The 15,562-nt window shown below is 49.7% G+C and overlaps 1 protein-coding gene across 1 annotated transcript; it reads left to right on the top strand.

The window, feature by feature from the left end:
• The first annotated feature begins 1,796 nt into the window (after positions 1–1,796).
• Positions 1,797–10,045, top strand: LOC114201130 (serine protease 40). The gene is made up of 5 exons (XM_028093654.1): positions 1,797–1,920; positions 2,710–2,872; positions 4,802–5,076; positions 6,663–6,829; positions 9,728–10,045. Exons 1-5 carry the CDS (start codon positions 1,797–1,799, stop codon positions 10,043–10,045), a joined length of 1,047 nt encoding a protein of 348 aa, XP_027949455.1.
• Positions 10,046–15,562: the final 5,517 nt, after the last annotated feature.

The raw sequence follows: 15,562 nt of genomic DNA, 5'->3' as shown, positions 1-15,562 counted from the left end.
GGTAAATCTCTAAAGCACTACAAACATTCTTTTATAGATTTTGAAAATTTCCTGTTAAGTTTAAGGAAATATTAAAGGGCAAGAAAAAGTAAGGAAGAGGGAAAGAAAAACAAAACAGTTCAGAGAGTATAAAAGAAGCAAGTATTTAAAATTAAAAAATAATTTAAAAAGGAAGGATGACCAAGAGTCCAAAGGGCAGAGCCAAGAGTCAGAGAATTTTTTCCTAAGGGCTTGAGACCTTGCCCAGTAGGATATATAAACTTATGGATGGACAAGTAACTCCTTTTTACTTTCCATCTCCCCTCCTCCTCCCTCTTTGAATGGCAATGTCTGTGATTGTTATCCTGGGCCTGTCCCACCATTGTATGTTGGGAATATTAGGTTGGTAGTTTCTTCAGTTTTCTAGGTCCACAAATGGAGGAAGAACTGTGGTTATGAACTATATTTAATGGATTAAACCTTGGAACCTCATCCTCACCTAACTTAGAGGATTTCAATAATGAGATTTTGGACTTTGAGCTGAGGAGATACTGATGTTTACATTGAGATGAGGTTGGCTCACAGACAGGATCCTGGACACGGAGGGCAAGGAGAGACTATAACAAGAGGTAGGCTGCTGCAGATTGGTAGATGGCAGGTTTAATTCGCAAGGGACTTTAGGTATGAGGCTTGTCTTAGGGGAATCACAAGATGACTGGATCTCTACACTGGCAGGCCATGATCTTAAAGTTTATATAGAAGCCTTTACTGGGGGGCGCCTGGGTGGCTCAGTCGGTTAAGTGTCTGACTTCAGCTCAGGTCATGATCCCAGGGTCCTGGGATCGAGCCCCACATTGGGCTCCCTGCTCAGCGGGAAGCCTGCTTCTCCCTCTCCCTCTGCCTGCCACTCCTCCTGCCTGTGCTCTCTCTCTCTGTCAAAAAAATAAATAAAATCTTAAAGAAGAAGAAGAAGAAGAAGAAGCAGCCTTTACTGGACTCAGCCACATATCTTAGTCCAGATGGTCTCAACAACACCTTACTCTCTCAAGGCTGTGTCCTTGAAGCAGCTCCCACTTGGTAGGCAGAGCATACATTCCAAGGCCAGGAGAGAGAGTGCAGAGCCTCCAATTGCCTGGGTCCAGCTGTAAGATCAACCAATGGTCCAGTCCTCTTAGTGACCTCCTTTAACAGATGAGACTCTGAATTTTGAGCTGATACTGTAATGGGATGAGGCCTTTGGAGTTGTTGGGATATAGTGAATGATTTTGCATTTGGAAAGAACATGAGTGGTTAGCAGTCAGAGGTTGGACTCCCCATACAACCCATACACTTGCATAATGCCCTCCTGATGAAATATCCACCCATGATTATGCCATGCTGTTTTGCACCAGTGAGTTTAAGTAAGGGATATTATCCATAGTGGGTCTGACCTAATTATGTGAACAGGGGGAGGGGGCAGAAATGAGTGCATTGGATCTTGAAAGCTAGTTGGAAATATTTGGTGACATTATAGAAGTGCCTAGCCTCTCTGATCATTAGTGCCTATTCCTGGGCATACACCATAATTGTCCTGATGTCTCTGCTATCAAACTGGGGTCCCTGGGCAGAAGACTCTATGTGCCCTCTGCTTCCCCCTTCAGCCTGGGGCCTCCGGGCTCCAGGCACATGCCGTCCACTGCCTTCTCTGGCTATTCAAGCAGGCCGCAGAGTGGGCTGGGAGGGGGACACTCCCTACGGAGGGAGGCGGTTTCCCGGCGGCCCCCGCAGCCTCGCGCCGCGCAGTCCACTCATCCAGGAGTCGGACGTGGACTGGCCGGATGGCAAGCGCCCAGGCCAAGGGCTCAGGCCCAGGCTGGCAGGGGGCCTGCGTGCTAGCCACAGCCCTGCTCTGGCTGCGTCCGCTGCTGCTGCGCGCTGAGCCCAACGGAACCACCGCAGATGGTGAGTGAGTGGGCGAGGGGTGTCAGGTTCGCCCACCTCTCAAGGGCCCCCCCAAACCCCACCAGCCAGGAGGACCTCTAACTGGCCAAGTGGGGCTCTTGAGTCTCTGGGTCCCTGGTGGGGCCCTCCTTGGGTCAGGGAGGGCCAAGGCCTAGGAGACCAGGCTCTTTCCCACTGGGTCTCAAGCATCTTCAGTTCAAGGGAGGAGGTCTGGCACTGGCCCGTCATTTTGGGCCCCCACACCTTCTTCATTTTAAGAATGGGGATGCAGTGCTTCAGCGGGAGAATTGTGAAGCAGAATGTGTTCCATGTGGCCTCAGTTTCCCTAGAATATTAGGCTTGGGGTGGGGGGGTGCAACCACTTAATCATCTATAACCCTGAGCAAACAGCATCCCTCAGAAGTCCTCAGTTTTGGGGACTTCAAACAGTGGTGTGCTAGTTAAGTTAAATAAGGTCTGGGGAAGTGCCTGGGGCGGCACCACCTCCGAGACCTCTGCACCCCAGTGAGTGCAGATGTGTACCTCTGCAGCTGCCTGCTTCCCTCCCCCTCGATGACCACTCCCCCTTCTTACTCAGACCCAAAGACTGCTTCCTTTGCACTACCATCACCAGCAAAGCCAGGCGGGCATTTGTTACATGAGCAGTGTCACTTCACCCTGGGCCTTGGATTTTCCAGCTGAAAGTGAGGAGGGTCCATGGTGGCCCTGAGCCTGTTGATGCTGACATTTGGAGACACCAAGGCTGGCATCCATAATACAGGTGCTTCATGGGTAGGATTGTCTCCACAGTGTGTGGGAAGCCAGCAGTAAGTGGGAAGATCTTTGGTGGCCAGAACGCACCTGACCAACGGTGGCCATGGCAGGCCAGCCTGCTCTACCTTGGCAAGCACATCTGCGGAGCTGCCCTCATAGATGCCTACTGGGTGATCTCAGCTGCCCACTGCTTCCAAAAGTACGTGTTCCCAATGGGCCCAGCTGCTGGGGTGGGATTGGGGAGGGAGTCATAAGATGGACAGAACAGAAGGGGTTGAAGAATGTCCCAGCCCTTTTTCCTTAGGGAAAGGCTGTTGCCCCTGCCTTTGACCCAGCAGTCCCCTCTACTTGGAATGCCATGCTTACTCACCACCTGACTCCAGTCTCCTGACTGTCTGAGTTCACATCTCCCAGGACAAAGGCCATTTACCTCATCTCTTCCTCTGGGGATATCCCCATCTGTCCCCCTCCTCACACTTTGGTAATACCAAGATGGCTTGGTTATCTCAGCTACATGTACATTACTTTTAAATAGTTAAATGGAAATTAACTCTAATTGTGATTATCAGCAAATACTGGAAAACAGACTTTAGTTCCAAAAGAATTGCCTCCAGCCCACTCTTTGTCTTCCTTAAACTTTAGGATTCTAAGTCCTGTTCTCACTCAAGGTAGACTCTGGTTTCTGCATCCTGCCCAGCTCTCGACAGTCCAACAAGATCTCAGGGGGTTTCAGTTTACTCTTATGCAAATGGTAGTAGATATGTAGTGTCCCCGGCTGAACATATGGCACAGGCTTTAGGCTTTAAGTCAGAGCAATATTTTCAGGGCCCCCACTTCCCAGGGCTGGGGGAGCATCAGTTAGGGCCTGGACAAAATGGACAATTATTTTGTACTCTTCCAGTCAGGCTGTTCAGAGGTCATCATCAGCACAACTGCCAGAGACTTCCCTGGGTCCTAACCACCCACACATTCTAGCACATTTCTCTCTGAAGGCATCCCAGGGCACAGCCTGTTTAACCAGCACCCAGAAATTCCTGTCACTGCTGTGGAACTATGTGCCTAAGAGATCCTGTGGTCATCATTGTCCCTATAGGCCAGAGTGAGGCATGAAGCAAATGGTTTCTGTCCTGGGAGACGGGATGCAAATAGGCTGCTCCTCAGGTGTATCCTGAACTTACTCTGTGTCCAGACGGAGTGGGGAGAACATCACACTCCAAGTCAGAGGAGGTCGAGCCATTGGCATCAACTGGCTTTGAGACCCCACTTGGGTTTTATTCATTTATTCAGCACCCACAAGTGCCAGGCCCCATATGAGGCCCACTGTGGAGGATGTGGAGATGCAGACCTTGAAGCTTCTTATACTATCAGGAAAGTGAGACATAAACCCAACTACTGTGATGCAGGATGGAGAGGCCAGAATATGCAAGAGAATGAATTCTGAGCCAGTGTCAGGAAAGATGCCATGCATCCTATAAGAGGGGCTTGGAGCTAGCAAGGCTTTGTGGGAGAAGAGTACAGGCATGTGGAATCTGGGCAAAGTAGCAGCACAAGCAGGCCATTTGTGTGGGAAAATTGCTCATGTTCCAGAGATAAGGAGAAGTTCAGTTACATGCATTCCCCTATTTGCTCCACACAGACTCACTGAGTGCCTGTCTCCAGATGGGGACCAGTCTTGGAGAAGTATGTGTGTGTGAAGACTGGGAAGAGGGAATGGATCATTCTGGGCTGGGAAATGGGGTCTTTGAGAACTACTTCAAGCCATGGAACAGTCCAATGTTTCTAGTCAGAACTGGGAACGAGCCAAGTCTTCTCTCCTCTAAAATAAAGGAGTATAGTTTGATGTACTCTGCTGTTTCTTTCCAGCACTGAGATTCTCTGCTCCTTTGATTTGGGGGCATACTGGGGAAGCCATCAGACACTTTCACAGGACAAATGTCCTGAGGCTACAGACAGACATCCAACCCAAATGACAAGAATATTAGGAAGGGAGGAGAGAGCAACCTCTGGAATAATGGTGGTGTCTGGTTGCTTACGAGAGTGGGGGGAGTTGAGGGTAGACAGGTGAGGATGTGAGGGTGCTGGCCCAGGCCACAGCGGAGACAGGTGACAATGCAGCATCTCATGACAGGTCCCATGAACCATCTGACTACCGGATCCTGCTCGGGTACCATCAGCTCCAACATCCCACTGAGCATAGCCGACAGATGACAGTGTATCAACTCATTGTTCACAGTGAATTTAACAAGCGCTACTTCATGGGAAGCGACATCGCCCTGTTGCAACTGCATCTGTCTGTGAACTTTACTTCCCACATTCTCCCCGCCTGCCTCCCAGGGCCGACCACGAAGCTGCCCATTCACAGCAGCTGCTGGATCACTGGCTGGGGGATGATCACCGAGGATGGTGAGTAGGGGTGGGGCAGGCCGGGAGGGCAAGATCCAAGGAGGAGGGAGGTATGATGCCCATTGTAGGGCCCTTCCAGCCTGGAAACCATGTCTGGCAAATTTCTTTCTGCCCATGGATCAAAAAGTCTGAGCATCACTAACTTTCAGAGTCAGGAACTTGGGTCCTTGGAATCCAAGCCATTCTGGATTCCACCCTGACTCCAAGGTCCTGCTTGGGACCATGTCAGGCCCCTCCAAGGCTTCACCAAACACCTCTTGGGCTTCCCCTGCCATGGAAGGTACATGGGGCAGCAGGAAGGAAATAAAAGCAGGCCTGCTTGCCAGCCTGTGAGGCGAAGTTGGGCTGTTGACAGCTTAAGAACATTTTCCTCTGTGACTTTTACTTCCCCTCATCCATTACCTCAAGTAAAACTGGCCCATTTTGCCAGCTTGCTTGCTAGTATATTTTTAGGCTGAGACAGGAGAAATGGTGGGATTTTTGACACAATGGTGAATACTATACTTTTGTCTTAGGAAAACATACTTTTGAGTGAAAAAACTAGAATGTACATTTGGCTGACCTGTAGGGTCATAGGTCTGCCATGATCTGGTGGAGTATCTCTGGTGGCACTGGGGGCAAGACTTGCTGGGCTGAGCCCCTGGCCCCTAACTGTCAGGCACAGTCTCTGGTCATGAGAACCACCAGCTCTCCAGCACTTCCAGAGACAGCCTCCTGGGATGGACTATGGCTCTGTAAGGACCACGGGCAGAGCCAGGAGGGTTCTACAAGACAGTCGGAGGCCAGGACTTGGGGCAGGAGGGGAAGGCACAGGCCAGATCAGGAGAGACGGAGCCGACAGAGCCGACGGAGCCTGCAGCTCTGCGGCTTCCTCCACGTCCTCCCCTGACCACAGCCGCGAGGCCAGGGCTGCCCCCGGGGACCCCCGAGAGCTGCACATGAGCAGTGCTGCCTGGGGTGGGGGGCTGTCCCCGTGCCACTGTGCTGCCACATGCAAACACCAGTCAGCCCTGGGAGCCATGTGCAGACACAGAGGACACATGGGGAGCCTCTCCAGACCAGCTGCCGCTTGAGGCTGGGCCATGTCTTCTTGGTCAGACTCCCTCAGCCCACCTGGCATCTCGCAGGCACATCGATGCCACCCAGCCCAGACTCCCCGCTTCCACCCTCTGTGCTTCTACTTCCAGCTCTGCATAGCTGCCCCTGTCATTGTTTTCAAAACATAAGGAGACCCTTCAGTTGTTTTCCCAGTGTGCTTAGCATGAAATCCGAACTGCACGGCCTGGTGAGGAGGCCCTGCTTGCTCCGGACCCTGGTATGACCTGGCCTCACCTCATACAACCCCCACTCCCACCCCATGCAGCCACGTAGACCTCCCCCCAGCCCTTCCTGCTGCAGGCCCCTCACCTTTGTGCTCCTGTCCATCCTACACGTCTTGTCCCCTCATCTTTGCAAGTCCTCTGAGAGACGCCCCAATCCTGTCAGCTAGAATCGGCAGCATGTCCATGAGCCGGCAGGGGGGAGAGGGAGCGAGCCTCCCTCCCAGGCTCCACCCCACATCTGCCCTCTCCCCCACCCCCCTGCAGATTTCCTGGCCTCACCATTGCAGCTGCAGGAAGGAGAGGTTGGCATTGTTGACAGTGAGATCTGTAAAATCTATTTCCAATCACCAGACTCCAGCAGCAGTGAATATTCTATACACGAGGATATGTTTTGTGCCGGGGACCTCATGACAGGAAAGTCCATCTGCCGAGTAAGTGACATGGGCTCCGGGTGTCCCGTGGGAACTCAGGCTGCGCCTCTTCTCCTGTGGGGTCTGCCCCCGTCTGTCACCTCTGAATCCTGCCCCAGCCCCCGACTTCCTCCTCCTAAGCCCAGCCCAGCCTCAAGTGTCAGAGCTGAAGCTCAGAAGTCCCCAAAGGGTGCTAGTTAATACCATACCTGTCTTCTTTAAAAAAACACTGTTGAAGCATAGCATACGTAGAAAAGGGCATAATTCACAGATGTGCTGTTCAGTGTAGTTTTAGAAATTGGCACACTCATGTAACCAGCACCAGAAGAGTCCTCCTCATACCGCCTTCTTGTCACTAACTCCCTGAGAGTAGCTCTGGCTTCTGAAGCTGCTGGGGATTCGTGTTGAGACTTACATACAGGGAATGAGACAGGATGCATTTTCGTCTGGTCTCCTCCAGGCAAGGTTATGTTTGCAAGATTTATCCAACTTAGGTGTAGTTTACATCGTTCGTTTACTGCTATATGGTAACCGCTGTGTGAACATACTATCCCTTTATCTATCCTTTCTAGTCTTGGTGGCATTTGGATAGTTTCCACTTGAGACCATTGCAGATAGATTTGCTATGAACATCCTAGCGCATATGTCTCAGTGCCCATGGGTTCATATTTGGGTGCGGTATAACCCTAGGAGTAGAATTACTGTGCCATGAGGTATGCAAGCTTCGTCTCTCACAGGTACCGGAGAGCAGCTTTCTAACCTGCTTGGTAGCAGTTTGCACTCCCACTAGCAGTGGCTGAGAGTTGTCTTTGCTCTGTGTTGTCTCCAGTACTTCATGTTGCCTGCCACTTTCAATTTAACAATTTCATGTGATTTTTAATTTTATTTCTCTGGTGAATAATGGAGATAAGCACTTTTTCATATATATATTGCCTCTTTTAAAGAATGACTATTTATGGTTTTTTTCATTGTTTCTATGGGGTCATGTGCCTTTCTTACTGAACAGGCCATGAGTATGTTATTGGACATATGTGTTAAGAATGTCCTTTACTCGATGGAATCCTCTCTTTTATGGTGGGGAAACTGAGACACAGAGAGGAAAGTGGATAGCCCAAGGTGAGGTAGCATGACAGTCAAACCTAGAAAACCAATGCCCTCCTCTGGAGCTGTGGCCCCCACGGGCTTCCTTCTATAGCCCCCCCGCACCCCCCCGCCTCCTGCTCCTTCTTGTTAGCTCTTTGTCTCTCTCCTTGGCCATCTCCCACCAGCTCAGAAACATACTGTCGTGATTCCCATCTTCAAACGCCCTACATGCACCTTCTCTCCTCCCCAAACCCCTGCCCTGGGCCCTGATTCTCAGCCTGCCTTCCCAGCAGGGCTCACCCCAGTGGTGTCTGCATAGGCCCTCTCCAGCTTGCTCCTGTCTCTTTCTGGGCTCCTCAGCCCATTCCATCAGGTTTTTGTGCTTGCCCTTTCTCCACAGTGCTCCAATCAAGATAGCTAGATGCCTAGGTCTCACCTCTGACCTCTTCCCACCTGGTGCTCAGCCATGCACCTGCAACATCTCCCATCACAATCAGAGGGCAGGCCCTCCTCTGTCACCTGCTCTCTTCGACCTCTTTCTGACCTCCGCACACCAAGGACCCACCACTCCGCCCTATCCTGCTTTTCTGGCCCTGCTCCATTTTTACCTTAGATGGAGGGAAAGGGCCAGATGTGCCAAATCGTATGCTTCAGCCTTTCTCTCCTGTCTTTGTTGTACTCTTTCTGCTCAAAGTAGTGTCCTGACTGGGCTCCCTGTGCTGATTTCTGCCCTACCACTGGCTGTGCTTCATCCAGCCTCAGAAAATCCTACCATCCTTCTAGAATCTGGACCAGGTCACATTACTTCCCTGCTGAGTGTCCTTCACTGTCTCATCACCCCGACCCTCCCAGCTGATAAGGGACTGGGACTTGGCCCTGTCACTCCTTGGCCTCACCTATTCCAAGCAGGCTGGCTACCTGTGCCTGGATCTTTCCGGTCAAGCCTTGCACATCGCTCCCATCTTGGCTCAGAGGCTATCTGGTGCTCCAGCTAGGGCAGCCCTTCTTGCCACTCACCACCCCCTGGCACCTCTGTTCCACATCTTGCATCTGCAGATGTGTGTGATCTACTGTCTGTCTTCATTGTCCACATCACTTTTGTGTCTCCTGCACGCAGAGGGGACTTGGTCATGTTTATTCAACAGAAGGCTGGAAGGATGCTGTGTTTCCTTGGTCCCTACTTCTTAGACCATGATATGGAAGCATTACGCCCCATGGTGGCAGGTGCCTTCCTGTCTTGGAGTCCTGAGCTCCAAGTCCCCAGCATTCTTCTGGGACCCCTTGGGCACCCTACCATTCTGACCACCCTACCAGTCCAGGCTCAGGCATCACTTCTTTTCCTCAGACACATCTCACAGTTTGCATTTTCTCAAGAAGCTCAGCAAAGAATTAGAGGGAAAACTAGAGAACTTAAGTCCAAAAATAAAGGCTCAGGTGGGATGCAGTCCTGGCCTGAGGATTCAGCTAGGTGCTACCAGGTGCTACCTTCTCTCCCATAGAGCTGAAAGCACAAAGGGCTGGCATCCAACACCTGGAGCCCCCCTGTACATTCTCATAGGTCTGTGACTGCCAGCCTAGGGCCCCTCCAGAGCTTTGTGAGTTGAGCTCCAGAGCCTACCCTTGAGATTTTGATTGAAGAGGTCTGCAGTGGGACCCTGTGTCTGGACTTTTCAAATGCTTCACGTGATTCTGAGGAGAACCACTCACAGCCCACGTGACACAAGGCTTCCTAAATTCCACTCTGGTGGAGGACAAGAGCACTGTCTTCACACTGCCTAAAACATATGTGTCCCTCTCTATCTTGGTTCCCACAACTCATTCTGCCTCTTTCCTCAGGGAGATTCTGGGGGCCCCCTGGTCTGCAAGCTGAACAGTAGTACTTGGTTTCTGATGGGGCTGTCTAGCTGGAGCCTGGCCTGCCGCTACCCCATAAGCCCCAGCGTCTTCACTAGGCTCACCTACTTCTCCAGCTGGATCAGTGAGAAGCAGAAGAACTCGCCCAATCCTGAACCTTCTTTTGCTCCTCCTCAAGAAAAACCTCCTATTTTGAGTGACTTCACTTCTCTGGGCACCGTCCACAAGCCCAGCACCTGCATAACCCTTGTGTCTTCACAGACCTCCCTCCTGCTGCTGATTTCCCTAAGGACTCTGTGACAGAACCCATGGTGCCCCTTCCTGGCCCACCCCCCACAAGCTTGTCTGCATTAGTGCCAACGGGCTCTGCATTCTTCTTAACTGTGTCCATCTCTGAGCTCTCCTGTGCATCTGAGGCCTGCTGCAGGCCTGACAAAATAAAAATAATTAAAGAAGTTTCCCGCCCCTGTTATGGACCTGTCAGAGCTACCAACCACCCCCACGCTATTGTTCTTCAAGCTCCTCAGCACAGGAAGATCTCCCTCCTCCCTGGAATAAGGGTGGGGAAGAGAGGGACACTCAGGGGCTTGCTGGCCATCCAGAGCTGAGCCACTAGCCTTGAGGAGTCTTCCAGAAGAGTTATCATGGCTTAGAGGCCAGAGTCTCACCTCATGGAGGAAAGGCATGCTCTAGGTCCCACAGAGAACTAGTGGGGACGGGTCCTCCTAGAGGTGGATGATTTGCCATGAGCTGGGCATGAAGAAAGATATTCTAGGCCCACAGGTCACATAGGCTCTGTTGGAAAGACTCTGTTTGAAGTAGACTGTGAAGGGTCCTGGCCATCAGGCTAGGGTCTGAAGTATCAGGTCAGCTGCCCTCAGAGCTCTACTCCAGGGTTAGCTCTCAGTCTATTCCCCTAGTACCCACAGCTCTGTCTTTCCCCAGTCTCTCAGGACCCAGAGCACCACCCCCTGGAGATTTGACATAGTTTGTGGTTTGGCTGACCCTGGACTTGCTGGGCCAGCACTGAGCCAAAGCCATGTCCTGAGCTGCCCCCTACAAACATGTCTGGGTCACAGAATCTAAACTAATTAGCAGAATGCTCAGAAAGGTCTCACAACCACAGGCCCCCAACCTGAATACTTGCTGATCTGGGAGCAGGCCCCTACCATTGCAGGCCCACTGCATCCAAAGTGCCATCAGGTGTTCTGTGCAAATTCTTTCCACTCTTGTCCCTCAGACAGCCTAGACTCTCACCAGCAGGTGAGAACAGGTCAAGTCACATGCACATGGTCACCAGAATCTTGTTGCCTTTAAGCCCTCTGCTACTCCTGCAGAGTTTTCCTTCCCAGCTTAGCAGTATCTGGAAGTGAGAAAAAACCATTCCTTCCCTGTTAATAAACTCAGTTATGGGGCTCCATGGCCGGGTTGCTGGGCCCTGAGGTGGGAGTCAGCACTTAGTTCAGATTTGGAGTGTTAGCCACCTACCACTTTCCTAGGCTCATGGTGATGGTGTTGGATTTCTCTCAAATAGAGACTTCTGTTTTGTCCATCAATAGCTATGCTTCTGTGTGAAACATGGAATGATATGACTACTTGCTTCTCCATGAAGTGTCTTGGGCCCCTAACTCACAGATGCAAATTCATTTCCAGTCCACTCTGCAGATCTGCCAAATCACAGCTCCACCACAGCGTACTTCCCTATTACCCACCGCCAGCTTCAACGCTCAGTATTACTATCCAGGTTTGATCTCTTTACGGATCTGGACCTGAGGCCTAGGTCTGAGGTCATTTGGGTAGTAAATAGTAGACCAGAAATTCCAACCCAGATCTCTTCAAGGAGCTCAGAGGTCTTCCCTCTAATGCAGGCCATTCTCAGGCACCTCAAGGCCCTGTGTGACTTCCTTTCTCAGGCTACCTGTGAGAAGTATGATGAGAGGCTTGGGCTGACTGTCCCAAATGTGGCTCTGGTCAGTGGCAAGGAAAGATCCCTGATGTCAGGGCACAGAGCAGGTCTGCAGGGCCAGTGAGTCTGCAGCTGGGGGACAGGCTGAGAGTGCTGAGTGCCACTGCAGTGGGTTTCACCAGCCCTGCCCTCAGGAGCTCCCAATGGGCTGGTGGCTCACATCCCCAAAGAAACCTAGGGTGAGCAGGGGAGGGGAGAAGAAAATGTAGAATTAATGGGGAAATCCAGAGAAACTAAAGGTGATCCTGAAGTTGCCGGTAGCCGGGGGACGAGGGTAGGCTAATGAGAGGATGGGCTTGAAGAAGGCTTTGTACACATTCTGCTCTTTTCCCATTCCATACCCTGTGACAAATGCTGCCTAATATTTCTCAGGTGCCAGGATGCTGCAGCGTGGTCATGTCAGCTAGTGTGTAGGTCCAGACAGCCACCTTGAGCATGTGCCCTCCTTGCTCTTACTTCTATACCCCCCACCCCACACCACCCCCGTGCAGAGGGAGCACTACCTGGGGAGACTTGGTCCTTCCTCTGCTATTTCTTCTAAGGGCTTTAAAGTTGAAGCCCTGGCTGCAGGAGTTGCCTGGCAGGTGGCAGTATGGAGGAGAGGTTAAGAGTGGCTTTTTGGTGCCTGAGGCCCTCTGCTCTGGGGTCACCCTTGCTTCTCCTTGAACTCAGCAGGACGTCTGTCCTTCTCTGGTGCATGGTACCAAACAGTGACAGAGTAGCTGCTAACCCCTGGGGAATATGAGCGCACATATGAAAATAATTATACACCTTGAAGTATGATTGCCACATAAGAAATACAACAGACTGAACGTTATTTATTATTTGAAATAGAATTATTGGAAGAGACTGACTCCAGATAATTAATAAACACAGTAAAATTCCTTATGGGTATGGGACATATTGTTAGCAATAATACCCAAGACAAACCACAGGGAAGAACCTAGTCAAAATATTGCATATATAAAATATAATGGCTGAATTAGAGGGCACAATAGATTGGGTAAATGGCAGGATAAACACAGGTCAAAGAGGCGTGCACTTGCTGCTTTCTGTGGCCATTATGGAAGTATGGACTCTGGAGCGGGCCCACTTAGAGTAGGATCATTTGTGGAGTTTCTTTACAAAAGAACTAATTACCAAGGTGTGCTTGGGGTATATGGAGAAGAGGAGGCTGGTACAGGAGCCTGGCATAAGCAGCAGCAACAGAGCTTTTGTCACGCACCCGCCCCCGGCCTTTTCACCCCTCCCCCACTGTCTCCAGCACCCCCACCACCGCCAGCCCTAAGGGACAAGGGAGGGAGAATGAGGAGCAGGGACCAGCAGCTGAGGGACACAATAACTGAGGAAACCTCACAAATAAGGTTTTCATGGAAATAAACATTGTGACCACTTTAGTCCCTTCCTGAGATCTTCAGCTGAGGCTCCCCAGGGGCTGAACCCCTGCAGCCAGAGAACACTGGAGGCTGTCAGGCCTTTCTACTTCCCACTTCCACCCCACAGAAGGAGTGGGATGGGTTTGTCTGGAGGGATAGACAGGAGGTAACTGCTACAGGGGGGCTAGATCACTAGATTCCACTCTAATGCTTAAAAAAAGAAATTAAAAGTTTTCACTAATCATTAAAAAAATCTTCATAGGACACCTGGCTGCCTCAGTTGGTGGAGTATACGACACTTTTTTTTTAACATTTTTTATTGAAATTCGATTAATGAACATGTAATGTATTATTGGTTTTAGAGGTAGAAAACTGTGATTCATCAGTCTTATATACTACCCAGTGCTCATTACATCACATGCCCTCCTTATTTTTCTTTCTTTTTTTATTGTTATGTTAATCACCATATATTACATAATTTGTTTGGGTGTACTGTTCCATGATTCATTGTTCATAACACCCAGTGCTCCATGCAGAACGTGCCCTCCTCAATACCCATCACCAGGCTAACCCATCCCCCTACTCTCCTCCCCTCCAGAAACCTCAGTTTGTTTTTCAGAGTCCATCATCTCTCCTGGTTCGTCTCCCCCTCTGACTTACTCCCCTTCATTCTTCCTCTCCTGCTATCTTCTTCTTTTTCTTTTTTCTTAAAATATGTTGCGTTATTTGTTTCAGAAGTACAGATCTGTGATTTAACAGTCTTACACAATTCACAGTGCTCACCGTAGCACATATCTTCCCCAATGTCCATCACCCAGCCACCCCATCCCTCCCACCCCCGACCACTCCAGCGACCCTCAGTTTGTTCCTGAGATTAAGAATTCCTCATATCAGTGAGGTCATATGATACATGTCTTTCTCTGATTGACTTATTTCACTCAGCATAACACCCTCCAGTTCCATCCACGTCGTTGCAAATGGCAAGATCTCATTCCTTTTGATGGCTGCATAATATTCCACTGTGTATATATACCACCTCTTCTTTATCCATTCATCTGTCGATGGACATCTTGGCTCTTTCTACAGTTTGGCTATTGTGGACATTGCTGCTATAAATATTGGGGTGCACGTACCCCTTCGGGTCCCTACATTTGTATCTTTGGGGTAAATACCCAGTAGTGCAATTGCTGGATCATATGGTAGCTCTATTTTCAACTGTTTGAGGAACCTCCATACTGTTTTCCAGAGGGGTTGCACCAGCTTGCATTCCCACCAACAGTGTAGGAGGGTTCCCCATTCTCCACATCCCCGCCAACATCTGTCGTTCCCTGACTTGTTAATTTTAGCCATTCTGACAGGTGTGAGGTGGTATCTCATTGAGGTTTTGATTTGGATTTCCCTGATGCCGAGTGATGTTGAGCACTTTTTCATGTGCCTGTTGGCCATTTGGATGTCTTCTTTGGAAAAATGTCTGCTCATGTCTTCTGCCCATTTCTTGATTGGATTATTTGTTCTTTGGGTGTTGAGTTTGATAAGTTCTTTATAGATTTTGGATACTAGCCCTTTATCTGATCTGTCATTTGCAAATATTTTCTCCCATTCTGTCGGTTGTCTTTTGGTTTTGTGGACTGTTTCTTTTGCTGTGCAAAAGCTTTTTATCTTGATGAAATCCTAATAGTTCATTTTTGCCCTGGCTTCCTGTGCCTTTGGTGATGTTTCTAGGAAGAAGTTGCTGCAGCTGAGGTCGAAGAGGTTGCTACCTGTGTTCTCCTTTAGGATTTGGATGGACTCCTGTCTCACGTTTAGGTCTTTCAACCATTTGGAGTCTATTTTTGTGTGTGGTGTAAGGAAATGGTCCAGTTTCATTCTTCTTCATGTGGCTGTCCAATTTTCCCAACACCATTTGTTGAAGAGACTGTCTTTTTTCCACTGGACATTCTTTCCTGCTTTGTCAAAGATGAGTTGACCACAGAGTTGAGGGTCCATTTCTGGGCTCTCGATTCTGTTCCATTGATCTATGTGTCTGTTTTTGTGCCAGTACCATACTGTCTTGATGATGACAGCTTTGTAATAGAGCTGGAAGTCCGGAATTGTGATGCCGCCAGCTTTGCTTTTCTTTTTCAAGATTCCTCTGGCTATTCGGGGTCTCTTCTGGTTCCATACAAATTTTAGGATTATTTGTTCCATTTCTTTGAAAAAAGTGGATGGTATTTTGATGGGGATTGCACTGAATGTGTAGATTGCTCTAGGTAGCATTGACATCTTCACAATGTTGGTTCTTCCAATCCATGAGCATGGAACGTTTTTCCATTTCTTTGTGTCTTCTTCAATTTCTTTCCTGAGTATTTTATTGTTTTCTGAGTACAGATCCTTTGCCTCTTTGGTTAAATTTATTCCTAGGTATCTTATGGTTTTGGGTGCAATTGTGAATGGGATCGAGTCCTTGATTTGTCTCTCTTCTGTCTTGTTGTTGGT

Source organism: Eumetopias jubatus, unplaced genomic scaffold, assembly GCF_037043125.1.
Source record: "Eumetopias jubatus isolate StellerSeaLion01/CBP00866 unplaced genomic scaffold, mEumJub1_p1.0 scaffold_203, whole genome shotgun sequence".
NCBI classification, from domain to species: domain Eukaryota; kingdom Metazoa; phylum Chordata; class Mammalia; order Carnivora; family Otariidae; genus Eumetopias; species Eumetopias jubatus.
This window is presented reverse-complemented; position numbering and strand designations above follow the sequence as displayed.

Bases quoted from the DNA above. Each gene is read 5' to 3' on its own strand.
- LOC114201130 (XM_028093654.1), top strand. From the start codon at position 1,797: ATGGCAAGCGCCCAGGCCAAGGGCTCAGGCCCAGGCTGGCAGGGGGCC. The intron at 2,873-4,801 runs GTACGTGTTCCC...ATCTCATGACAG, and splicing joins GCTGCCCACTGCTTCCAAAA to GTCCCATGAACCATCTGACT. The intron at 6,830-9,727 runs GTAAGTGACATG...CTCTTTCCTCAG, and splicing joins CAGGAAAGTCCATCTGCCGA to GGAGATTCTGGGGGCCCCCT.